This window comes from Lepidochelys kempii, chromosome 10 (assembly GCF_965140285.1).
Source record: "Lepidochelys kempii isolate rLepKem1 chromosome 10, rLepKem1.hap1, whole genome shotgun sequence".
NCBI classification, from domain to species: domain Eukaryota; kingdom Metazoa; phylum Chordata; order Testudines; family Cheloniidae; genus Lepidochelys; species Lepidochelys kempii.
The window spans coordinates 10590440-10617228 of record NC_136389.1 but is presented as its reverse complement, the minus strand read 5'-3'; the positions used below and the strand labels follow the sequence as shown (position 1 = coordinate 10617228).

General features: G+C 39.9%; 1 protein-coding gene across 1 annotated transcript in view; it reads left to right on the top strand.

Moving 5' to 3' along the window:
- Window positions 1-26789, top strand: part of SDK1 (sidekick cell adhesion molecule 1) — a 640834-nt gene that overhangs the window by 434371 nt on the left and 179674 nt on the right. Inside the window, exons 6-13 of the mRNA XM_073361953.2 lie at window positions 2576-2687; window positions 3653-3843; window positions 10887-10970; window positions 15479-15673; window positions 16838-16954; window positions 17210-17377; window positions 20604-20706; window positions 22732-22908. Of these exons, the coding sequence (XP_073218054.1) occupies window positions 2576-2687; window positions 3653-3843; window positions 10887-10970; window positions 15479-15673; window positions 16838-16954; window positions 17210-17377; window positions 20604-20706; window positions 22732-22908 (1147 nt within the window). The remainder of the gene's footprint in view (window positions 1-2575; window positions 2688-3652; window positions 3844-10886; window positions 10971-15478; window positions 15674-16837; window positions 16955-17209; window positions 17378-20603; window positions 20707-22731; window positions 22909-26789) is intronic.

The window sequence follows — 26789 nt, the reverse complement described above, 5'->3', positions numbered from 1 at the left end:
ACCATGTGGATGCCCCTGCTGAGACCCATTTGCAGGAGCAGGGCCATAGTGGATTTCAGCAGGTGACTCTTTAGTTGTACAAATGGAACGTTTTGACTGTGCTTGAGTATGAACTACAAATTTGTATGCTGCCCAGTTAATGTTTGTACAGTGGTTTGAAAATTTAGTGTTCTATGTATTTCTATGTATTATTTCTGCAACTGACATTTCTAGGTATAGTACCTAGCAACCAAGCACCAAGCATTGTGATGAGCCCCATATAATGTGAGAATACAGCATATTATACTGGATATAGTAATGGGCACATTAGCTTTCCATTAGATAACAGTTAGAAGAATATTGGCTTTTTATGTCATGATTCAAAAGAAATATACTAGATCCAGATCTGTATCTTCTTAACCCCACATGTTCAAAAACCATTATCAGACGGCTAATTCTTCTCATAGATTTATTCTAGGACATTGTGAATATGGCTCAAATTCTATTCATTAGTATTCTCATTACAATTAGTAATAAAGAAGTAAATGAAGCCTTGCCTATGTTTCTCTTGTTGCAAGGAAAATAAAGTGCACTTCTAGCTCTTGTGCTTATCTGTTTATTGCACAAAGAGCCTGTTTCATATGGTGAACTCCTGGACGGTAGCACAAAGCCTACTTCTATTCTTTGGTTGTTTTTGGAGTGGTGTGAGCCAGTCCTCCAAAGGTGCTGATCAGCAGTGAACATGGTTTTCCTCTTTTCTAGGTGAAGATAAGTAGTAAATAATACAAAATTAGTACCCTGCTTGTTGACCTTTTAGCATTTACTGCTGCTAATTTTCCCCTCACACAAAACCAGTAGAGAACAGTTATTTACCACCTGCTAATAGCCACCCCAGCAGTCCCAGTAATTTTGCAAAAAGAGTTCTGAATGGAAACAGAAGTAAAAATCACTAACAATTTAAATCTTTGTGGGATCTTTGGCTATAACAGTTAGTGGTTTGCTTTGGGTGTAAATATACTGAAAAGGAGGAATTACTAAATGCTTACTTCAGGAAAGCACCTCTGCTGAGGATGCCACTTTGGCACAGGCCCAAAGTTGAACACTTGCTTAAGTGCTGTTGTGAACGGGGATGGACTTAAGTACTTCTGGGGCTTGAGGTGGAATGACATGCTTTCTTCTCTCATCCTGTGCCTTCCCCTGTCGGCTGAGAATGTGTTAAAGAGTAAAAATCTTGTCACTGTGAGATTTAGAGTATTTGTTTTGCAAAATGCTGCTTTCTTCTCTTCTCATCCACCCACCCCCATTTTAAATGTCTATGGGCCTGTCTACTAAAAGGCCTGTTCCGTCCAAAATGTGAAGGAGAGAATCAAAGATTTTTTGAAGCACTAGATAAACACTGAAATGTATTTCCATTTTCTGCTCTTTGTGGCTATATCATTGTGTCAGAGACAGCAGAGTTTGGTACCTTTTATTTGCCAGTTTCCCATTGCCATTACCAATAATGATGGATTTTGCATTGGTAAGCCTCCTTAGCGTAAAGCATTTGATGAGCCAGTTTGGATTTGCCTCAGTTTAGATGTATTTTCATTTTTTTTTCTCGATAATTCCTTTATTGAATTCTTTATTTTTGGAAATCTTTCATTATTCTCTTATTCAAGTTACCCTCCCACCCTTTCCTCCCCTCCAAATGAATAGCTAGAAGTAAGGCAATAATACTTCGGCATTTTAATTCACTTATTAAATGCATGTACAGAAAATTTAAAATGAAACAAGTAAGGCACCAGCCTTTTTATCATTTTTCTAGTGTCTGCTGACTGTTGCATAAGCTAAATTATTTACAGTTTGATGCCTCACAAAAGAGAAGCAGATTTGGGTTATTTACTTCTCTGATAAGAAAAAATTGATTGAAGTTGCTGATATGTTCCTTTGTTAATTTCATATTTGTTCCCTGGTGTACAAAATCTTTTTAAAGAACTAATGCAAGACTGGCAGGCTCTTTTGAAATGGTATGGAAGTTGTAAGATTAAACAAAACATGAAAAGGTCTTAAAAATATAAGTCAGCGAGGGTTTGATAAAAATAAGTGCTCAGCAGTTGAAAACCTTCAGGATGCTTAATTTGTTTGCTTTATATTTGGGAGTAGTCCTTGTGAGTTATGTGTTTTGAATTATTGTCAGCAGGGCATTTTGAAAGTGTGTGTTTGTACAGTATAATGAAAGTAAATGAAAATGACCATACTGAAGATCTCCTTCTAATGAGGAGATTGCAACTCTGTAGCATGGGGCATGGGTCACTTGCTGGAGGAGTCTCTGCTCCTTGAAGTCTTTAAACCACGATTTGAGGACTTCAATAGCTCAGACATAGGTGAGATTTTTCGCAGGAGTGGGTGGGTGAGATTCTGTGGCCTGCGTTGTGAAGGAGGTCAGACTCGATGATCATAATGGTCCCTTCTGACCTTAGTGTCTATGAATCTGTGAATCTATAAGAGTGAAATTTGCAGCTGTGTCATTTTCTGAGATCCTTTCCTGGAATGTTTAAGTCATTGCTGTTTGCAAAAGTACAGTGTTTTCACAAGGTTTTTTTTCTGCCCTTTGTAGATGCCAGCAATGTGTCTGACACCATGGCTCCTGTCATTGTAGTCCCTCCACGCAACACCAGTGTGGTAGCAGGGAGCAGTGAAATCACACTGGAATGTGTGGCCAATGCAAGGTATTGTAAATATAGTAGTAGTAATAATAAGGAACTGTCCTCTGCTAAAAATGGAGTGAGAACCTCTTTTTTTTAATTTCATGGTTGTAATAAGCAGAATATAGCACACAGCTTGCTTTGCACGACTGATAAGGAATCCATATTACTTGTTTAACATATAGATTATTTCTGAGAAAATAAGAAACTCAACATAATTAATTTCCCACCTTTATTTATGCTGCAACAGAGTAAAAATGAGGAGGTAGAAATGTGACACTGGCCCATCAGCAAACACTCTGTAACAGGCGTCCATAATGTTAGTGGTTAATCCTATGACAGTTATAGATTAATATTCTACACTAAATTATGAAGGGGATCCTCGTATTTTCCTCACCCCACATAGATAAAATGGACAAGGCAGAGTACTGCAGTTACCTGTTACAGCTGTTCTCAGCTTACAGTTTTTACAATTAACTTTTTGTACATACCATAACGTAGAGTGTAGGTTAGGAATCTCACTAAAGGCTAGAAATTGTTCCTGTTAAAGCCAATTGAATGTTGGGAGTAGGCTTGAATCCTAAGAGAGGTAAAGGGCTGGGGCCTTTGGATGATAAGAGGTCCAGCTGATTTCCTCTCCCTCTGAAGTCAGAGATGTTCTTGGTACAGTTAGTGCTACCTCTGTAATTGTGCTATAATGAAAGCCTCTCCCATGTAGCTGAGTCCCATAGTAGTATTTATTTTTAATGTTGTTTGCTTAGACAAACCAAATCATTAGCGCTTAAGTTCCATTGCTATAATAACTAGCCATCTTTGTTCAGTAGTACTTGAGCAGTCTGTACCCTTGATGAGTGATTGTTAAGACCTCAGAGTTATGTCTGAATTTATTTTTAAGTGTCGATCAATCTGCCAGGGATATTGGGAGAGTTAGGTGAGTTATATTCTCTGTGTATTCTTGGTGATAATTTGAATGTTTTTTACTCCCACAGACCCGTTGAGAAACTGAGCATGACCTGGAAGAGAAATGGAATAAAAATAAGCAGTGGGGTTAACAGTTTTGAGAGACGTCTTACTATCACCAATCCAACCACTGCTGATATTGGGATGTACTTCTGTGAGGCAGAGTTGAAAGACAGCACTGTTGAGCCAGCAAGAGCAAAGGCCTTCCTCTCTATAATGGGTAATTCTGAAAGCAGTCTCTTTTATAGTAAAGCAGGGTTTGAACTCAGGTATAATAGGAAATAGAATTGATATTTTAATATTTCATCAACCTTACATCTGAACCTATCCTCAGTGAATGGGACAAACAAGGTGAAGTGGGATTTTCTTCCAAATTAATTCTGCTGTTCGTCTCCATGAATATAAATTAATTAAACATACTTTTTTAAGCACTGATGTGACTCTGAATACCCTTTCAAACTTAAATGTAATCGTGAAGCTGGGGAAACCCAGTACTAAAATCCTTATCATGCAGCTTCCACATCTCGGCTTTTAGCTACATTAAATCCTGATTAACTTCCAACTTGCTTACTTCTTGTTTTAACATGTCATGTTGCTGTTTTTGCAAGAGGATCTTTTAGGAGAGCTTTTGGACAAATGGAAATTTGCCCTTTGCAAATTCTAGTCCCAGAGTGAAGGACATTCCCAGGCACATGTGCTGGCCGATGTCAAATGAGAGAGAGAAAGACGAAAGTTGAACTTCAGTGTAACAAGCCATGTCTCCAGTGCTTAATTTGTAATGAAAGAGGTGCTGGGGCTCAAGCAATTTTTTTACATTCATAACTGACGTAGCAAGCCCAGTTGTGCTGGGGCTATGAACTACCAAGCCTAGAGGTGATGGGGCTCAGCCCTGGCACAAATTAAGCACTGCATATTTCTGCTAGTCTCTGGGCTCTAATACTTAAACTGCATTGTTACATTCAGGCTAAACTTTTAAACTATAGCAGCTTACTAAATGCCCATGAATTTATCATGGACTTTTTTATGTTTCCTTTCCAGTTTTTACTAATTAGCAACGTGTGTGTGTAAATTAAACTTTCTCCAGCTGGGGTTGCCCATGTGGCCCTTAACTAATTAATCGTGGCTCAATCTTTGAAGCTGCTCTAGGTGCTAAACTCCCACTGACTCCAGTGGGGGTGCTCATTACCACACAGGAGGGCCTAAACACCTGGGAGGATCAGGCCTCAACAATATCCATTATCCATCACTTTGGAAGATATTGTGAAGGCTCAAGCACTAAACCTGTGGCTTTATTGAATGGATTAGGTAGGAGCAGTCTGGTTACAATTCAGAGGAAATAAAGATCTTGCAAATCGAGGTGTAGGCATGCTCACTGGGGAAACAACTAAAGAAATGCAGAATTGTGTCTGGCTTGATAAGAGAATGCATACTGTAATAATACAGTGGTTTTGCTCCAATCCTTTAAATATGGAGCTTTTCTAAATGTTGGTGACTAAATGAAAGTCTCTCCTAGCATCAGGTTTTTTTGTTGAGCACACTGGACACTTTACCAAGCTTGGTGGGATTTCTTAAAAGGAAAAGAAAAGAGAAGCTTTTGAATTACAAGCCAGTGCTGATTTCAGACTCTGGATCTAATTTGATTCTTTATCAGATATCAGGACAAATTACAGCCATACAAGTATCCTAGATAGGTAGATTATTGCTTTGTTAATGACACCCTGGCTGTTGATGTTGATCAGAATTGATACATATAGTACTTGTTGCACATTATAGTTTAAATGGAAAATGTTATATTGTAAGACTCTCGCATATAGGCTTCATTCTGTAAAAGTGCTTTAAGGCACTTTATGTAAGATGAGAAACAGCTCCTTCCTCTAGCAAGATGTGTTCCAGTTTCATTTTGCAGCACTCTTTCCCTTTATATTTAGATCCTCCTGTATGAACTTTAGTTCCAGCTTCTTTCCTCTGTATTCAATTTCTTACAATTATTACCTTGCAGCCTCTCTTCCTTTAAGGAGCAGGGACACAATTCATTTATTTATGATTTTGATTTAAGCCCTTTTTTATTCATAAGATTTTATTGGGACTAGTTTAATTTTGCTGCTATGCTGTCGGATCCTGCCTACTGTAATACTTAAAGCAGCCTCTCAGTGTAAAAGGTACTTAAATATAGTTAAACTAAAACTGAGAAAAAAAATCACTGGGGGCTCATAGTAAAATGGTGATGCCACCTTTGATTAGGAGCATGTCTACTCTCTTCTTGTTAGATGTTTTATTTATTTCTAGCCCAGTATTAGGGGGCCGTCAGGGAATGAAGTTATGAAAAGAGCAATAGATATGAACAAACAGATGAAAGAAAGCAGAAACAAATTGGTTACCAATTACTTTTATTTTGTCCTGATGGAACAAGACACTCTAGTTGCAGGTGTTTACTCAATGTGTCAGCATTACCTGCTACGTTTCTTTATTTATGAGTTTCTTGAACAGCAGGATAGATGTCTAATTCCAAACAGGAAGCAGAATCAAGGGATTAGTAGTTAATTCATGAAGAACTGTTCAACCTCAGAGTTCCAAAATGGAACAGAGCCACTGTTTAATTAGCAAGGGAATGGATTCTGGAGGAAACTGGAGATAAGACTCAAACAGCAGAGGCTCCTTCTGCTAATGGCATATTCTTTCTCTGAGCTTCCTTTCGAGGTGTTTCCCAATCACTTATATTATTAAAATCTGTTTTAGTAGCACTTACAGGGACTCAAGTATGCCTGTCTATTTACATGTATAAAATATTTGTAGAATGCACAAATTGATACCACATCACATCAAGAGCTGCACTTCTGGGCAAGATAATATGGAATTAATTTAATGAGCAATCTCATGCTTACAACAAAAAATTGTGTTAATTGAACAGTTTTTTATTTTTTAAGTTATTATGATATATCAAATGCACATGCTCAGACGATGTAGTGATAAGAGCCATATAAGTATTGGATGGATGCATACCTGGCTAGGTAGACCCTGCAATTACCATATTGAACAGCAAAAAGGAGAAGATATCAAGAACATTGAACAGATTTAAAATAGACAAAATGTTATAAAACACATGATTCCTTCCATTCCCCAATCAATATGTCATGCAACTAAGAGCCCTTCCAGAGGTACTGAGCATGTCTAGTTCCTGCCGACTTTTAATAGAAGCCAAAAGAATCCAATGCTGAAGGGCTTGTGGTCAATTTAAACCCCTAGTAGAACCTGCAAGTTCAGGTTTTTAAAGTACACTTGAGTTGTATATTAAAGTCACACATAGAATTTGCAAAATCTGAATACATAGTGTGTTAGAACAGTGCATTCACAAGTATAAAGCCTGCTAGCCTCTTGCAATGCTGCCATTTTCCAATGAAGGTGGAAACTCTCCTTTTGACATCTTCATATTATTACAGCAAAGATAAACTGAGGCGGTTCCAAACTCTGGTTTATTAGCTGCAGATGTTAGAAAATTTTTAAAGGGTAGCATGTTCCTCAGTTGGCAGAGTAACAGTTTGGGGAAGATTTGTTGCAGACTAGATAAAAGCACATTTGTTTTACCACTAACCAGCTGAAGATTAAGTTATTGAAAGAGTCTGCTCATGACCAGACTCATTTAAAAACTGAGCTAATTTTTAAAAATCTTTTGCTCCAGTTCTTCAAATTACTTTAACAGTTATTTTTAAACTGACTTTTTCTATGGGAGATTATGAATTCCAGGACTGAGAAAGTGTGGAAAATGAAAATGATTGTGCTTTAAAGCAGACAGAGATTGAAAACAAAATCTGAACAAAATGAGAGAGAGAGAGAGAGAGAGAAGCAGCAATACAAAGACATCAGAATGGTCTTTTGGGACAGAGTAGCAGTATAAAATTTTGTGCCAAGTATAAGGGAATTGAAGAAAATATGATGGAACAGAGGAAAATTACATGATGGAAGATTAATCTTTCTTCAGTATTCTTTCCGTAGCTGGAAGCATTGGCCAGCATTTTCTTTCTTTTATTTTTCTTTTCCTTCTTTGTTTTCCCTTGAGAGAGCTTTTGTATCCTAGCTGGGTATGTTTATTTCCAATAATAAGATCCTAGGGGGCAATACGGAACAAAAGATGGGAGAGACGTCTAGGCCTTTCCCCTTTTGTGAAGGCAGCATGAAGTTTTATCAGGCATCAAGGGTACAGCATTGCGAGTCCACAGGATTCAGAGGCCAATCTGAAAACAATTATAAAGTTACTACAGAGGGCTGACCTGGTTGGAAGCTGAGATGAACTACAGTTTGGTTGCCAGACACAGGTAGGTGGCCCATCATGACTGCCCCTCAAAGTAAGAAGCAAGGACACCACAAACCAAGCCTAGAAACCAGAGGAGGGAATTTTAGTTAAGGATTCTGTTTTTTCATAGAGGAAATAAAAATACAATACATGGCCCTTTCAAGGCAGGGAATTCTGGGAGTTACCTTGAATATAAAAGCCACTTGACTTGCCCAGACTTGAGTTCAGGGGCGCAGAAAGGGAAAATCTTTGGGGAGATTACCTAAAGCATCTGGAAAGAGTAGACCTGAGTTGTTCCTGGGCTTCGCAGACTGTTGAGCTGTATTTAGAATCCATGTGTCAGCCTTTTAAGAATCTTTTTTGCTTCATTATTTCATTAGATTTATTCTGTGGTTGGTACCTTTCTCCCTTCTTTATTTTAATTTTTTACAAAGATCCTTCAGATGTATATTTATTTGATTTATTCAGGTGTCTGTCATACATTAAAAATGCAATCACATAAGAAGGTATTAGGTTCTCCCCACTCTGGGGACAAAAGTGTGCTAGTTACAACCATGCTTGAAGACAATTGTTGCTAACATGGAAAGGGATTTTTCCTGAGATTCATATTCTCCAAACCACATTATCAACTACCTGGAGGTAGTCTGTGTAGGTTTATAACAGTTCTGTGATTGATTTCAGACAAAGAAAAGTCCTGGTTCCAGGAAACTGTTATCAACATTTGTGTATAGACATGGGTGTATGTAGTGATGAGCTGCCAGAAGCTGACGATCCGGTTCCTTCAGTCGCTCCGGGTCTTCGGCAGCACTTCGGCGGCAGGTTCTTCACTCGCTCTGGGTCTTCGACGGCACTGAAGGACCTGCCGCCGAAGTGCCGCCCAAGGCCCAGAACAAGTGAAGGGCCTGCCGCCGAAATGCCGCCAAAGGTGTGCAGTGCCGCCAGGTGAGTACAAATTCACAGGGGGAGCCGAGAGCTTGGGCAAAATGTCAGGACAGGAGTCAGGGGAGCTGAGAGGTTGGGCGGGATGGGCAGGTCAGGAGTCAGGGGAGCCAAGAGCTTGGGCGGGACGGGCAGGACAGGAGTTTGCCCACCCCTTTAACAACCGGTTCTCAACCGGCTGAAAAATTTAACAACTGGTTCACGCAAACTGTTGTGAACCGGCTCCAGCTCACCACTGGGTGTATGAGATGGTTCTACTCCCAAGATGGACAGATTCTTATCCACCTTCATACTTTGTACTCTAAGTTACTTTAAAGCCGCCAGTCCCATCTTCCTTACAGGATGTTCGGTGGCTAATTTAGTTTACATTAATAATGGCGATAGATTCCAAAGTTTCCACTCAAATATGCAGGGCTGAATTTGTGACTGATATGGAGTATTGGCTTGTGGTGGAATGTTTGGGGCTTTTTCTGCTCTTTCTGACTTCCATGCATGGACCTTGGATTAGGTCACACATCTCAGATGCAGCTTGAAGGGTGTGTAATGGATGCTGACTGTTATCTTTAGAATTTTAAAATCATTCTCCTTGTAACTCTCTATGTGGGAGAGGTTTGAATAGTATCAGATTTTGCAGGCTCCCAAGGGGATTGTGGGGAGACTGTTTACAGAATAATGTCAACAGTACATAAAAAGCCTCAACAACTATTAAAACTACCTATTTATATTCAGATATCCCTTCTTCTAGTGGTTGGAGCAGAGGAGGGGGGATTGGAGTCCTGAGTTCTAACCGTGGCTCTTTTACTGACTTGATGTGTGGGTATGAGCATGTCACTTAACGTCTCTGCAAAATGAGTGTAACAACACTTAGTATACCACCAAGGGTACTGTGAGGAATAGTTAATTAATATTGTAATGTAATATACATTGAGATTGTTGTATGATTTTATTCTATTTATGAAAACAAGTCATGCCATTTAGTTAGTACTAAGTGTGCAAGTCTGGACCGTGGAATTATTTATATGTTATTGGGGTGGGGTTGAGATGTAGACAGCCTAAAGCTACCTTGGGCCGTCTTTAACCCACTACACTTTTTCTCAAATATATCTGTATTCTTCGAGAGGAAAATGCATGGCAAATTATATCCCTTTTTCTGTATTTTCCACTCTTTTAAGAGGCAATCAGTGCATGGTGTTTGTGCTTAGTTATGATATGATAGAATTGTAGTTATAATCAAATAAAATGCTTCTGAAAACAGTACTCAGATGATAATCACATTGAGTAGAGTATGACAGTTTTTAGTTACCATGATAATCACTGCAACCTTAATGCCTGTGGGACTTTGACAGGAGACTCCTGAAATTTTATCCTGCATAGATTAAGTAGTTACATGACAGTGTGTTCTACAATCCCCCATGTCTAGTCTTTGTTTAATGCAACCTATAATGTCTTTTGTTTAGTCCTAATGATAAACTGTCCGTTTTTGTTGGTTATTACTGCATGTTCAATTAAAGCATTACATCTGTTTGCTTTCAACAAATAAAACTGTTAGGGTTATTTTTTAATATACTGTGCTTACTTTCTGATATAGGGTCACTGACATGGTATGGCACTTTATTTGACATGCTTCATTACTTCGTGAGAAGCTGGTGTTTAGCTTAGATACTGAAGCAAACTATTCTATAAAATATTATGCTGTAAATATAAACCTTTATGAACCTCTTGGGGTGGCCCTTCTAAACAGAGAATTAAAACATTCCATGATTCAAACCTATAAAATGAAAAGTAGCCCCTGCACTGAGTATTAATTTGTGGTGTGAAATCCTAAATTTAAATTGGCATTGGCTCAGCTATCTTTGAAATTCATATTCATCATAGCAAAAAACAACAAAAAGCCCTCCCATGATCCCCAAACAGGAGATGAACTAGGCAATTTGTATTATACTATATTAAATACAGCATTTGCGAGGAAACTATATTAAATTCTTTAAATCAACTTCAGTTTTCATTTTGTTGTTTATTTCCTTTCTGTTCTAAAGAGCCACCCTATTTCACTGCTGAGCCTGAGAGTCGAATTTTGGCCGAGGTGGAGAAAACAGTGGACCTCTTATGTCAGGCAATGGGTGAGTGCGCAGTACATAAAGTATATGAAGCTGCTTAAAATGAGTTCAAGCTTGGAAAAAATAAATGCACCCTCTGTTGAACAAAGCACCCAATACCAATTCCTAACATTTTGGGGTAGATTTCACTCAGCTATGACCATTTACAGCAGCTGAGGAGCTGCCCCTTCGCATTTAGAAAATTGGGCTGTTCTTTTTGTTTTGTTTTGTACGTGTGATACAAGTAAGTGGAATTTTGGTATAAGAGCTGGGTAACAACATTAATGCTACTTGTCTGCTGGGCAAAATAGCCCCTGCTCCTTCTCTTCATGTTCCTTGCTTTAGGATACTTTCTAGAATTGTAGTTGGCTAAAAAAGATTAGGGTCTCGAGTCAGTAAATTCACTGAGGTAAAACAATGGCTTTGGGACTCATAACTTGGGACGCCGAGAAACAATCAATAATTCCAATACTTAAACCTCCTTGTTGAAAATTATGGTGCTTTTTACACTGAGTAGAAATGTCAGTTGCAGTAATGTTCAAGTGTAGTTACACTTCTGCAGAAGCACTCTTTCTTTCCGTTTTTAATTGGAAGGTGTTTTAATGCCATAACAACCCGCAAAATACTTACAACTGGACTTAAAATGAAATGCCTTTTTCGATACAATTCCAAAGAAGCAGAAGCATGCCCTCTACTTAAAAAACAGGAAGCATCATAATCTAGTGATTAGAACAGTGAACTGCAAGTTTCTAACCTTGAATATTATGTTAGACTCTGCCACTGAATTGACTTATGAACTTGGCAAGTCATTTAGCCTCTCAATGCCTCAGATTCCCAATCCTGTGGAGGTCTCTGCACTCAGCCTTTGCGCACTGTGAGTGTGAGAGACAGATTAATTTCACAGTATAAGTAGAAATTAACTATAAATAAAATTGCAACCTGCACAGACTTGCTTTTTACTTCCTCATAAATGGAGTTTCACTATATCCAATTATACTGTAACCAGGCTGTGGTGTATATCTCTTGATGCTTTGTACATTTGCAATGCACTTTTTTTATCCTGTTCCTTATTTACTTATAGAAAGTATGGAGCTGCAGGCCTCACTGGTGGTGTCATGGGAGTGCAGTTAATTAGACTATAGTTCTTCCTGTGTAGACAAGTAGATGGAAGGATACTTGTGGGACACATCAGCAGCCCACTGGGAGATGCTGGTGCTATAAAAAATAAATAACAAAAATAATAATTTAAACTTCTCTAGTCTTTAATTCATGTTCTCAAATCACTTACAATTGCTAAAATTCAGAACATGGCTATAAGATAGTTAAAGATTGTTAGCCCTATTTACAGGTGGGGAAACTGAGCCACAGAGCGGTTAAGTTACTTGCCCAAAGTCATATAGTGAGTGGTAAAGCCAGGAATAATGTCTAACTTTTCTGGCTCCCAGTCTCCTCTCTAACCATTAGATTAATTTTCTAATCTTGGCAGAGTGCTTTGGAAAATGTATGGCACTCTATAAATGCCAACTATTATGATAATTTTATTTTATGAGTCTTTAGATCACACTGCATCCCCTCAAACAGCAAGGTAGGACTAAGGGTTGGCAAAATGCTTACATGGAGGAATAAAGATCTTTAAAATGTTTCCTTCTCTAGATTTTCTGTTAGGAAGGCTCAGGGAGGAATAAAGACAAAATTCCTAATTGTTTTTTCTATTTTTAAAATTTTCATTGCAAAATGAAAAAAGGGAATTTTGTACAATTTTCGAGGCAGTTGTCTCTAAGATCACTAAAAGCCCAAGTGAATGCTATTGACAGGCTCCTAAATGTTTAGATAAGATCCTTGTTTATCCATATGAGATAAGATTCATAACTGTGGGGTAGGGGAACGTATCCATGTCTGAAACACAGGAAATAAAGAGATGGTAATATTCAGTTTGTCATCTGAGGTAGTGATGGAAAGGTGTATTTCACAATGATTATAGGAGTAGGATTTTTTTGCTAATATTGTTAGTGGGAAGGGATTTGAGGAATGATTCTAATGTTAAAGGTAGGGGTCAAAGTACTGAATGCCAGGTTTCATTATCTGAATGCCCATCAAATTTAATGTGTGGGAAAATGGAGTTGTTATAATTTAAACTTGAAATCATTTCCAGCCTCTTTCATATCAGGAGGACTATTCCATTCTGTTTCTTCATTACTCAGTGATAATTTGTATTTGCCAGGGGGATTTTCAAAAGATGAATAACACACACACTGAGAATTCTGAACATTAGAGTTTATACTAATTTTGTATATGGGCTGTTGTATGAAATTGAAATTGTGCCTGTTGCATGGTGGTACAGTGCATCTATTAATATCAAACACCACACACCATGTACAGAGGATTTCTTTCTGAGACGATTATCAGCTTCAGGGGTGATTTTGGCAACGGATGCATGTTTGTATAAACAACATTAGGATGAAACAAATATCCTTTTTCTTTTTCTTATTTTTTTGTGCATTTTTATTTGGGTAAATGTAACTTTGTCCACACCCAGAGGATTAGTAAAATTGAAAGGAGATACAAATTGACATGTCATATTAGTAACTTTGGGATTTTCAAAATAATGGTAATATTGTGCTCTTCTATAGTGCCTCCCATCTAGGGATTTCAAAGTCTGGTAACATTAGGGTGAAATTCACTGTCTGCCCAAGGCTCTATGCATCACTTGAGCCCCATCCTAAGGGCTTAAATGAGGCAAAAGTCTTTCACTAGAGTGAATTTCACTCATTAAGGAATTAAACCTCACAGCTGCCTGGTGATGTAGGTAACTACTATCCCCACTTTACAAATGTGAGACACAGAGATTGCTCAGCACCTCTGAAAATCAGGCAACTTCAGTTCCCATTGACTAATTCAGTTGCCTAGATATTATTGTGATGAGTGCGTTAGAGATGTATAAGGTAGACAGATGGATGACAGACATGGACTGCATTGTGGTCTACAAACCCCATGCTGAGTATAGATGGGAGAGTTGCAGGGAGGAGAGTCTCTCCTGTTTAAAGCAAACAGCCTGATCATACCCCCATGCAGCTACCAGAGCTGCCAGTCATGGAGGCAGGCCCCCACAGCTGCAACCAATAGAGAAAACAAGGCCTGCTATAAAGAGGAGAGTGAAGAGCTAGAAGAGGAGGCAGAAAGATCTGGGGGGTAGCAAAGAGGTGACAATGCTGCCTCTAAGAAAACAGCCAGGCAATTGCAAGGCCTAAAATTGAAGGATTGATAAAATTAACTGGTGGTGAGGGTCCAGGAACTGACCTGACTGAGAACAAACTAAGGAGGGTCAGTCAGGAGAAGCAGAGACCCATCCAAAGACCACACCAGGAGACAGTGACTCTTACCTTAGAATCAGTCAGTGGTTCAGATTCTGGGCTGAATTCCAATTGTGCCCATAAGCTCAACACAGCTTGTGGTGGAGACTAGGGGTGGGCCAATGTAGTTTGAGCATTTATGCCCTCCCAATCTTGGGGTCATCCAATTCCATCATAAAGTAAAGCAACTTTACAGCCGCTTTACTTTAGGCCCTTGGGGGCTGTTCAGGAAGAGCCAGGGACTGCTGGAGTGGGAGGACAATGCAGGCATCATGCTGGAAGTGGCATAGGAGTTTCTATGGCTACCCTACACCCCTGGATAACTCCACGAGGAAGGGGAAATCCCCCACTGGCCCGAACTGCTGAATTTATAGCCACTTTTGTGCAGCAGACTGGTGTGAAGTGGCTATAGCATAAGTGAAAACCCTTGCCAGTATTTCTATATAAATGTGCATGCAAGCAAAGAGTAATACACAGTAGGAGGTGTTATTTTTAAGGTAGGATTTCTGTTTACACTTTGGTTTGCATTAATGCATAAATGTTTCAACCACGGGTGAAGCAGAAAATGAATCAAAATAAAAATTTTAAAACAGTCTTACTGAATACAATATGCTTTTTGTACATTATCGCTTAAAGATACACTGCCAGTTATCATTAAAAGGATGGTTAAATTAAGAATTAAAATACTTATTATAGTCACTTCAACATTTCATTGCTAATTTGTAATTTGTCATTTTCTTTTAATTTTGACAATTTGACTGTAGCGGCATATAAGATTTTTATTCAGTATGAAACTACACTATAGGAATTTCTATGTCACAAGCTATGGTTTACATTTACAGGATTTTGTTTTAAAACATTTTTCCCCAAGTGTGGTGTGAAGTATGATTATGAGGAAGAAAACATCATAGGGTTATCTCCACACTCTATGATTATTTGCTGTTTTTGTCATCACGCTTTCTACAGTATATCATTGTCGTTGATAACATGACCTGTATTTACCATTGATCAAACGGTGCTTTTGTACTATATATATATCTATTTGGGTGGGGCAAGTTAGGCTACACTGGGCTCAATTTTGAGCTCAGATATTTGAATATAGCATTGCTGCGTACTTTGATTGTACAGAATATTCAGTGATCTGCAAAGAATAATAGTGAATTGGTTTTGTTCGATATGTAGGCATTCCTGTTCCCACTCTAGCCTGGTATAAGGACTCTGTTCCTATCAACGAGCTACAAAATCCTCGTTACAAAGTGCTAATGAATGGGGGGCTGCAGATCCAGGGACTGCATCCTGATGACTCCGGAATCTTTCAGTGTTTTGCCAGTAATAAAGCTGGAGAAATACAGACTCACACCTATCTGGATGTAACCAGTGAGTAAGGAACTATGGTAATGATTAATGAGAGCAATGTTCCCATTTCAGATAATTGATTGAAGGGCCACAATCATTTGTATAGTCTTCTGGACAGCTTTGTGGGTGCAGTGGATTGATTCAGATTGATTGAATTAAATCTATAGAGGCAACACCTGCACTTCCATAACCTTGTAAGTGTTCTAGAGCTAATGCACTCATTGTGCCTGATCCAAAGCACACTGAAGTCTATGGAAAGACTCCTATTGCCGTCAATGTGTTTTGGATCAGGCCCTTATTGCTTAAAAAAAAATGGGGGGGAGGAGAATTGGGGTCTCTCTCTCTTCCTTTTAGTTCTATGGTTGAGTTTTCCTATTCTAATGCTTTATATAATTCATGCTACTGTTTTATGATTGTGTAGGATGAGACTTTAGGTATATTTTGCATGGGGGGAAAAACACACATAAAGTCAGAAGTTCGAAGTAAAACATGGTTTTTACTGTTGAAAAATAAGTTAAATGTTTTAGTTACTGAATCACTCTGTCATCTTATTTGTTGGGAAAATTCCATGGTTGCCAATGTAATGAGCTTTTTTTAAGTTCAAGGACAATATACAAGAACTGACCAGAATTCTTTGGGCTTTAGAAAACAGATCTGCAACAGTTCGATATCTATGTGGGAAGCGGCAGTAAAAAAATGTAATAAAGTGCACCTGGGGGAAAATAAGAAAGCAAAAACTTAGACAATGTATTGAATGAGAATCAGATTCTAACTATTTTTGGCTGACATTTAACTTTGAAAGTTAATGTCATTTTCAAGTTACTTTTCATCTTAAAGAACTCTGTATTATGAAGATGAAAGCAAATAGTTTTGTTTATCTAGATTTCTGTATTCCCCAAAACACTAATTTTACACCTTTCCACTTTTATCATTAAGATCTCTTGCTTGTACTTGTACAAGCACTGATAGATTTTATTTTCCGTTTAGGTAATAAACTGTGTTAGATCATTCCTAGGAGATGAATAATGAAAGGTTACAGTCACTGCTGAAGGGTTTTTATTTATTAGTGTCATGTCCTTCTCCACGATCGGCTCTATAAAAGTGGAAGCAAACCACTCCAGGATGGTAGTTAAGGGATTGTTTTGATAGATGATCCCATTAATTTTTTTACTTTTTTAATTCCAGATATTATACCAACATTTACCCGACCTCCAGTGGACACTACTGTTACAGAAGGGATGACTGCAGTATTAAGCTGTGAGGTTACCGGGGCTCCAAAACCTGCCATAACATGGAAAAGAGGTAAACACTTATTCTGTTGTGAAACCATAGTGAATTCCTGCTCTGTTCTCCCTTCGAATACTTTGGGAGAGTCCATTCAGCATGTACTTCTCACTTTTCTCTAGTTTGTTCTGTGCAAGAAGAGGGTGTGTGGGTGTGTATGCGCGACTGTGTAAGCACCTTGTGTGGTTTTGTTACTTAATCTTTTGGAATTTCATCGCTTAATTCATGCATTGCAAATAACGAGTCATGCTGTTTCGTCGTCCTATGTTTCAGGGAACCAGATCTTAGCCAGTGGCTCTGTCCAGATTCCCAGGTTCATTCTTCTTGAATCTGGTGGGCTCCAGATTACCCCCGTCTTCCTCCAGGATGCTGGCAATTATACCTGCTATGCAGTCAACTCTGAAGGAGCCCTGAATGCTTTCTCTATCCTGACTGTCTGGAGTAAGGATAATGCTTTATTTTAAATCTAACATTAATCAAGGATTAATCAGTTTTTGGTGTGCACTCAGGAAATTGTCAAACTATTATGCAGTTCCATTTTATAGAAAAACTTGTATAAATTAATAGGAATAATGTTAACATGTTGCCATTAACAGCAGGAAAAAAAAATCCTGAGTTAAGAATAAAAATCCTTTTTATAAAAAGTATATTGCTCTCCTCTCTTTCCCTCTCTTCGAAGTGCAGCTTGGGGACTGATTATCCTTGGGGCGGATGGTGCACGTTTTACATCTATTCATTCCCAAAAGAATGTAAACATTCCACCTTATGATCTTGAGCATATCTGTGGAATATACTGGCAGTAAATGTAATGTAAGACACACTTGTCATATATGGATGTCGTATTGATATTACTGACTATGCATATGGTTTAAGTATTAGGATGTGTATTGCTTGGTATTCAGATGTATTTAATGGCGCACAGCAGGAGGTCTCCATTATAATTCATTTCTCGATGGAGCAAATACCTGTAATAGATAGGGTTCCTGTTCATTTTTTCTCTCTTGCTGAACTTTTATGATTGAATATAACTACACACTACATGTACAGCAATGAGAACTCCATTACAGAGCTAACAATCTTACACAGGTACAACAGATAATACTGACATAGTACATGGTGTTCATACACTCATAGAATATCAGGGTTGGAAGGGACCTTAGGAGGTCACCTAGTCCAACCCCCTGCTCAAAGCAAGACCAAACCCCAGCTAAATCATCCCAGTCAGGGTTTTGTCAAGCCTGACCTTAAAAACCTCAAAGGATGGAGATTCCACCACCTCCCGAGGTAACGCATTCCAGTGCTTCACCACCTTCCTTATGAAAAAGTTTTTCCTAATATCCAACCTAAACCTCCCCCACCGCAACTTGAGACCATTACTTCTTGTTCTGTCATCTGCTACCACTGAGAACAGTCTAGATCCATCCTCTTTGGAACCCCCTTTCAGGTAGCTGAAAGCAGTTATCAAATCACCCCTCATTCTTCTCTTCTGCAGACTAAATAATCCTAGTTCCCTCAGCCTCTCCTCATAATGTGTTCCAGCCCCTAATAATTTTTGTTGCTCTCCGCTGGACTCTTTCCACATTTTCCACATCCTTCTTAGAGTGTGTCCCAAAACAGAACACAGTACTCCAGAGGAAGCCTCACCAATGCCAAATAGAGGGGAATGATCACATCCCTCGATCTGCTGGCAATGCCCCTACTTATACATCCCAAAATGCCATTAGTCTTCTTGGCAACAGGGGCACACTGTTGAGTCAAATCCAGCTTCTCATCCACTTTAATCCCTAGGTCCTTTTCTGAAGAACTGCTACCTAGCCACTCGGTCCCCGTAGTCTGTAGCACTACATGGGATTCTTCCGTTCTAAGCGCAGGACTCTGCACTTATCCTTGTTGAACCTCATCAGATTTCTTTTGGCCCAATCCTCTAATTTGTCTAGGTTCCTCTGTATCCTATCCCTACCCTCCAGCGTATCTACCACTCTCATAGTTTAGTGTCATCTGCAAACTTGCTGAGGGTGCAGTCCACGCCATCCTCCAGATCATTAATGAAAATATTGAACAAAACCGGCCCCAGGACCGACCCTTAGGGCACTCCGCTTGATACCAGATGCCAACTAGCCATTGATCACTATTCGTTGAGCCCAATGATCTAGCTAGCTTTCTATCCACCGTATAGTCCATACTTCTTTAACTTGCTGGCAAGAATACTGTGGGAGTCCGTATCAAAAGTTTTGCTAAAGTCAAGTAATAACAGTGTTAGTAATATTAGACATAGTGCATCATGATTGCAATGTTGTTTTAGCTGTGTTTGGTCCTAGACTATTTGAGAGACAAGGTGGATGAGGTATGTTGGTGAGAGAGACAAGCTTTTGAGCATACACAGAGGTTTTCTTCTTTGTGTAAACTCGAAAGCTTCTCTCCTTCACCAACAGAAGTTGGTCCAGTATAAGATATTGCCTCACCCAGGTTGTCTATAATAGTATGATATCTCTACTTGTACAGATCTGATTCAGGTGGTCATCTCTTGTACACCTGTGATTTCTCATTTGTTACGGGTTATCATCTCTACCGGAATTTGGGATTGCATTCCTTTTATCCATCCATCTTCCACACTTTTCTGTCTGTCTACCTGTTTCAACTGATGATATGAGCTGCCACCACCTCTTTGCTGAGCATAATAGAAATCTTTCACATTTGATCTAGTTGCTATAGTTACAAGCAATTATTATGTTCTGTGTCTCCAGAGATGTTTAAATGAAGATAGTTTTGCAATATTTGGGAAAGCACCTCTTTCTTATGAGCAGGGCCAGCTCCAGGCACCAGCTTTCCAAGCAGGTGCTTGGGGTGGTATTCAGAATGGGGCGGCAGTCCGTATCCCGCGGCAGCAATTCGGCGGCAGCTCTGCCGCTCTTCCGGGCACGGCGGCAATTTGGCGGCTGCTCCGCCGCTGTTGCAGCGGCAGCAATTCAGCAGTGACTGCTTGAGGCGGCAAAATTGGTAGAGCCGCCCCTGCTTATGAGGAACATTCATGCTCCTTGATACTGCTCCTCTTCTACCCTCATTGCATAGGCTTGATGGGATAAGGTGCCATTTACATTTTCCTGTTTCTGAATAATTTTTAGAGTATCTTCTTTCCTTGCATGGCTTTTGACTCCAAATAGCATGACTGGGCTCCCGAACAACAATATATTATTGTTGACTTATATGGCACCATAGATGTTCTTGGTACTTTATGACTTTGGGATTGCCAGTAACTGGTTGCAGCAAAGACAACAAATAACATTTAGTACTCTTCTAGCACTTTTCATATTCAAAGCACTGCCTGCAGATTAACTAAAAACTGCTCATGCTGGTGTCCTCTGCTGCTTCTCTGAAGTCTCTTCATCACATACTTAGGACCTCACCTTTACATAGTTAAATTAGATTTGGGGGTGGGGGAGACAGAGAGATCCACATAAAGTAGTCGTAAGAGTGTCCTGCCTGTTAGATTTAACTACTGAGCAACTTTCCATATGCCATACAGAAAGCTTCATGCTCTCAAACTCACATTGCCAGAGTGAAAGAGAGCTTCTTGCCCTGAGTGACAAATAACTCATTCATTGCCTTTTGAGAAAGACAAGATAAAAGTCTGCAATTTTACCTGAACAGTGGCTTCTGTTCTTTTCAGATCGCACTTTTATTGTTCGCCCTCCTGAAGACAGCACTGTTATTAAGGGAACCACAGCCACTCTACAATGTGATGCAACTCATGACCCTAGAATTTCAATCAGGTTGGTGGTGTCCATTATTGTTTGTGTGGCTTATCTGAACTTAATTTTACAAACTATCTGAGTGTCATTAGGTGAGAAGTTTCAGGATCCCAGATTTCAGCATCAAACCCTTGATTACTGCATCATAAGGTTGTAGACTGCATCATTAATCATATAAATTCCATTTTCTACTTCAGTCTTATGTATTATTTACAATGAGCTATGTTCCACTTCATGACTTCAATACAGCCTTCCATGATTTTACTGTCAAGGTTAATACACTATCAATAAAACCAACTTGTCAGAAGCTGCTACTTAATGAGAGTAAAGCCCAAAGGGATCAAATAGGACTTCAGAAGTGTTTACATTGGGGGTGCTGAAACTCTAGGAGAGGGGTTGTCCCCACTCGCTGAAACACTTTAATAACTAAAGGCTAAATTCTCATTTAATTTAACCCGGTATAATGGAGAGCAGAACTTGCCTCTAAACTAGTAGAGCTGCACACAGGATTTAGAGGAAGCTCACTGCTTTTAACAAAATGACAGCATTGAAATATGCACAGTTTAAAGGCACCACACATGAACGAAAAAAATTATTTGTGGCTCTGAGGATTGTTTTCAAAATGTTAGAAAACGACAGTGCAGAGAACCTATAAATTTATGTAAACACTTTTAGACCATACTTGATTGTATGGCTATGGGCTGTGTATACACATGTTTTGTAGCTGTATATATGTATCTAAATCTACACACACAAGGCTAGATCCTCTGGCATGGCAGCCACTTTGTATTGTGTTTCTGGTGTAGTCTGGCAATATACCTGGTGTAACTAGCTCAGGGAGGATCAGTTCAGTGTAAGTGTGATCCTACACCAAACAGAGGGGCTCTTAAGCCACATTCCTTCCCTTCTGCTGTCATAAAAAAGTATGGGGGGTGTGGCTAGAGAAATAGGGAAGTCAAGGTGGTTCTATTTTACACTGATACTGGGCTGCATTTTTGGCCCCTTTTGGTTAGAACAATAGGGTGAATGGTCTGTACCAAATATCAGCTGGATCAGGAGAGTGCAAAGGAGAGCTTTAAACAATCTTTGCACATATACCACCTCCTGACTTTCACTTTGTGCATTTTGGCCACACCCAAGGATCTGGCCCATAAACACATACAGTATAAAAATCAGAGTTGGGTAAATACTTGTGGAAAATTTTTGCAGTATTTGCTTAAATTGAAAAAATGAATTAACTTGGGCCACAACTTCCTTGCACCGCTTTTGTATTCAATTTTTGCAAATATTTTTGTGACTGAGTTTTACTTGTACAGACACCTACTGGAAGGCTATTTTAAGCTTATGTTTGGGTGTCCATACCTGAAATGAGAAAAGGAGTACTTGTGGCACCTTAGAGACTAACAAATTTATTTGAGCATAAGCTTTCATGAGCTACAGCTCACTTCATCGGAGGATGCATCTGATGAAGTGAGTTGTAGCTCACGAAAGTTTGTGCTCAAATAAATTCCTTAGTTAGTCTCTAAGGTGCCACAAGTACTCCTTTTCTTTTTGCGGATACAGACTAACACTGTTGCTACTCTGAAACCTGTCATACCTGAAATGGCATTTTTTTATGGAGTGGGATAGTGTTAGATATCACAGAGATAATGAAATGAGTCAGATGAAGATTCAATCACACTGCTTTTACCTAAGAATGTGTATTAAGTTACTTGCAGTACAGTACTTCATAAAGGCTTTACCAGCACCTGTTAAAGATGGCCTACAAAATTCACTCATAATTTTGCTACTCATGGGTAATATACTCATTCCCTATAGCTATTCCATCATTTATACATTGTTTGTGTATATCACATTTTCTTTCTGGTCACTGGTCTAAGATTGAGGTCGGAAAAGTTTAAAGGTCCTGAAAATATTAGTAGTGGTCTATCAGTTTAGCTCCATTTTTACTGTAGATTTTTAACAGCTGATATCTCCTTGTTGTACAAATCTTTCTGAGCTTTCTTAGTTGTACTTGTTAACATTTTGAAACATTGTAACATCCAGGTATGTTTGGAAGAAGGACAGCATGGTAATAAACCCATCTAGCAGTTCCAGAGTTACAGTAGAGAAAGGTGGTACCCTCCTTATTAGCCAGACCTGGTCAGGTGACATCGGAGACTACACCTGTGAGGTTATTTCTTTCGGAGGAAATGATTCGAGAAAGGCTCGACTAGAAGTGATGTAAGTATTCTGGCTGTCTGGCTTTTGATGGCACATTATATTTGGTTTTTAATTCTCTTGAGCATTTTGTACTGTTTATTTCTATTACTTTTTAAAAGAAAAAGTTAAGCCAGTTCTTGCTAATGACACTGCCTTAAGAGAACCTCAGTTTTGTGTCGTCAGTGTAGTACAGAAAGCAGAATTTAGCTCATTATCTTCTGTGACAAAGTTCCTGCTCTACCTTGGTGGGTCTTGCGCTTATTGGTGGATTTGCTCGATTTGGAGCTTCACGGCAGCCCTCAGCTTGGCCGTATTTCTGAATTCACAGACCAGGTCGACTCCTCCTGTGTCTGACCAGGAGTTGGGAGGATTTGGGGGGAACCCGGGCCCACTCTCTACTCCAGGTTCCAGCCCAGGGCTCAGTGGAATGCAGGTGTCTACAGTGCCTCCTGGAACAGCTGTGCGACAGCTACAACTCCCTGGGCTACTTCCCCATGGCCTCCTCCCAACACCTTCTTTATCCTCACCATAGGACCTTCCTCCTGGTGTCTGATAATGCTTGTACACCTCAGTCCTCCAACAGTCCATGTTCTCACTCTCAGCTCCTAGTGCCTCTTGCTCCCAGCTCTTCACACGCACACCACAAACTGAAGTGAGCTCCTTTTTAAAACCCAGGTGCCCTGATTAGCCTGCCTTAAGTGATTCTAGCAGCTTCTTGATTGGCTGCAGGTGTTCTAATCAGCCTGTCTTAATTGTCTCCAGAAGGTTCCTGATTGTTCTGGAACCTGCCCTGTTACCTTACCCAGGGAAAAGGGACCTACTTAGCCTGGGGCTAATATATCTGTCTTCTATTACTCTCCTATAGCCATCTGGCCCGACCCTGTCACACTTCATTAAGGGCAGAATTTGGCCCTGACATTGGTATTTAATTAACAATTCTGATGATGATGTGTGAGCCAGAATAGAATGTCCTTCATTCACCCTTAGCTGTGTTGATTCTGTCTAACAGGGAGTAAAATGCAATAGAATTTTATTGGTATCACTCAAGTCATAAGCTATGACACTGATGTATGTATGGAGCATATCTGTTGGGTATGAAGGTAATGTTTTTATATAGTCATTTTTCTGAGTTAAACTGCACTTTAGTGTAACTAAAATAGCATCTGTTTCTGCTGGTCACTCCTGATCGTCTCTTAGAGAAGATTCTTATGGTTCCTCTTACCGCCTGGCAGTGTAATGTGTTCCCATCTGAGATTTGCTACACGGTGCTCAGTTTTATACAGCATTACTCACAGCACCAAGGCTAGATCAGATGCCCATTTTGAGAGAGCTGTCATACTTTCTCTTGCTAAATAAGCATTCTTCCACTCTCCTCCTGGAGTGCATATCTACTGCTGGGTAGTCTCCAACAGTGGGAATTTTTGAGGACCATTCCAAATATATTATCTCCTCTCAACCATCTTCACTTTCCATTTATCCAGACTTCTTTGGAGCCTTTGTGGGCTTTGGCAATGTGTGTGGTAGTTTTTTGAAAGGTGGACAGGCGAGAAGGAGGAAAGCTGCCACATCTTTATAACCAAGGCTTTGAAGCCGAGCTACAAATCTGTGTTGACGTGTGTCACACTCCTGTGTCTTAAGTAATCTGAATAGTTCTCAAGTCTGTTCAGCAAAAGGCAGCCTTTTATGTTGTGTTCTGGAGCAGCTGCACTAACAGATGCATTCACCCCCAGAGGATGGTAGGTGGTGGTGATGTCACTGCTCGCCTCTGGGGGTTTTATCAATAAGGAACAGTGTTACACCCCATAGAACTCCGGCCAGTGGAAGTTACCTGAAAGGGGCATATCTCTCAAGTGTCCTGGGCCTGTCCCTCTCTGCAATCCTGCCCACTTTCTACTCTGCTGGCTAGTTTTGGGTCCCCATGCAGAGTGGAGTCCGTTGTCACTCTGTCCTCACTCCTTGGGGATATTCTGCTACTGATAGTCTATACCCAGGCTTCTACCACAAGAATCTAGGGAATGGATCAGACCCAGTCTGTTTAGAGAACTCCAGTAACTGGCAAGTCATTCAGTTATACTTTTGAATTGTAATATTTTTATCTCAGTGAGATAAAGTACTGCAAGAACACAAAGGAATACTGTGTTTTTTGACAACTTGCATTATTATTTGGCTCAGTAGCACAAATCCACAAAAAACAGAGACATATATAATACAATAGAAGTGAAATTGAGAAGAAAATACTTGGAAGGAAATTCTTGAAGTAAAATTTTAAATTAAAAAACAGCTGCTGTATGCATGATAGATCTAGGCAATTCCCTATTCTCACAAATAACTCTTGTGGAGAATATTAACAAACACTGGATGTACATTCTTATCTGTGAGCATTCACATCAAAGGCTTTGGCCAAATGCTCAAAAAGAGGCTCTCAATCAGTGATAGCCTTGAGTATTATATCTTAGTTAACTTGGCAATCTGTTAGAGTTGCCTCCTTCCTCCACCCTGGATACCTGTGTATCTTTCCTCTACCTCTATGCAATTAGAGGGATATTTTCTAAGTGTCAGGATCCCAACACAGGCTACCAGGGCCAAGGGACAGAACAGGGGCAAACCTGAGCCTCAGGAGTAGCTGAGGAGTTCATAGTCGGGGATAGACTGGGGTAGATATCAAGAGTCAGAGTCAGGTTTCAGGATCCAAGACAGGAGGTGAAGTCCAAATCAAGCCGAGGCCAAGCCAGGAATTCAAGACCAAGGAGCAGGAACGGTCATCATGGTTACAGAAGATCTGTGCTGTTGCCTGGACACTTCCTGGAACTTTCTATATAGTGCAGGGAGAGAATCAGGAGCCGGGCGCTGCTGTAGGTCAAGTCATTAAGGTGGAACTTCCCATCGTCTGTGTCAACTGTGGGTCAAGGAAAGTGGAGCATAAGGTGACTACAGCTGTTGTGGATGGTAGCCTGGAGTTGCCAGCTGTCTGGTAGCTCTACAAGCCTAGGTTCTAGACCCCATGGGGCCCTACACTAAGGTGTAAAGGACACAAATGCACTGAAAGTCAATCAGTTCAAAGCCCGTATTTGCCACAGACTTTGTGTGACCGTAGGCCATTTAATATTTCTTTGACTCAGTTTTCCCATCTGTAAAATGGGAATGTTACATAACCCTAGTAGACCTCCCTATGCTGAACACTCCAGGCTGTTGTGTTTGGCCTCCAGCTCAATAGACTCCCTGTGCTTTAGCCTTCCCTTGATCTGAGTAGGCTGCAGCCTTATTTCTTTCCTTGATGTCCTTGGCACATTTCCTAGGCACAGAAGCTCTGTCCATTCCCCTTATGGAAATGGGACCATGAGGCCCAGCTGCTATATGTACCAGGACCAAGTCTAATCTCCCATATTCCCTAATAGTATAAGCACACCCTCTCCCAAAATTCCACCCTGTGGGCACTCTGGAGTTACAGTTCACCTCTTCAAGGACACATGATGGGTTCAGCACATAACCCGTACAGACTTTGCAAAGGTTTCTAAACACAATTACTCTTTGCTTTAGCTAGCAGAAGAAATATATAGTTCTAGACAAAACAATAAACACATGCTTCCCTGCTTCAGATCTCTCACTAGTATTTAGCATTCTCTGAGCATAGAGCAAAATCATCTAAGATCCACCCCACTGTCTGCACTACTTCTCCTCCTAATCATGAAGTGTGTCTCTCTCCTGTCAGACTGTTTCCTTCTCCTCACTTCCAAAATGGCTAGTGAGAGATCCTGCCTTTTATAACCTCCCATCCCCTTTGTCAGATGACCCTCTGCTCAGCCTTATCACATCATCAGGTGATCTGTTGCTTAGTAACCTCTCTCCTGGAATTCAGACCAGAAAACTGGTGTGCCATGGGTTAGGGTAGCAGCCAACAATTT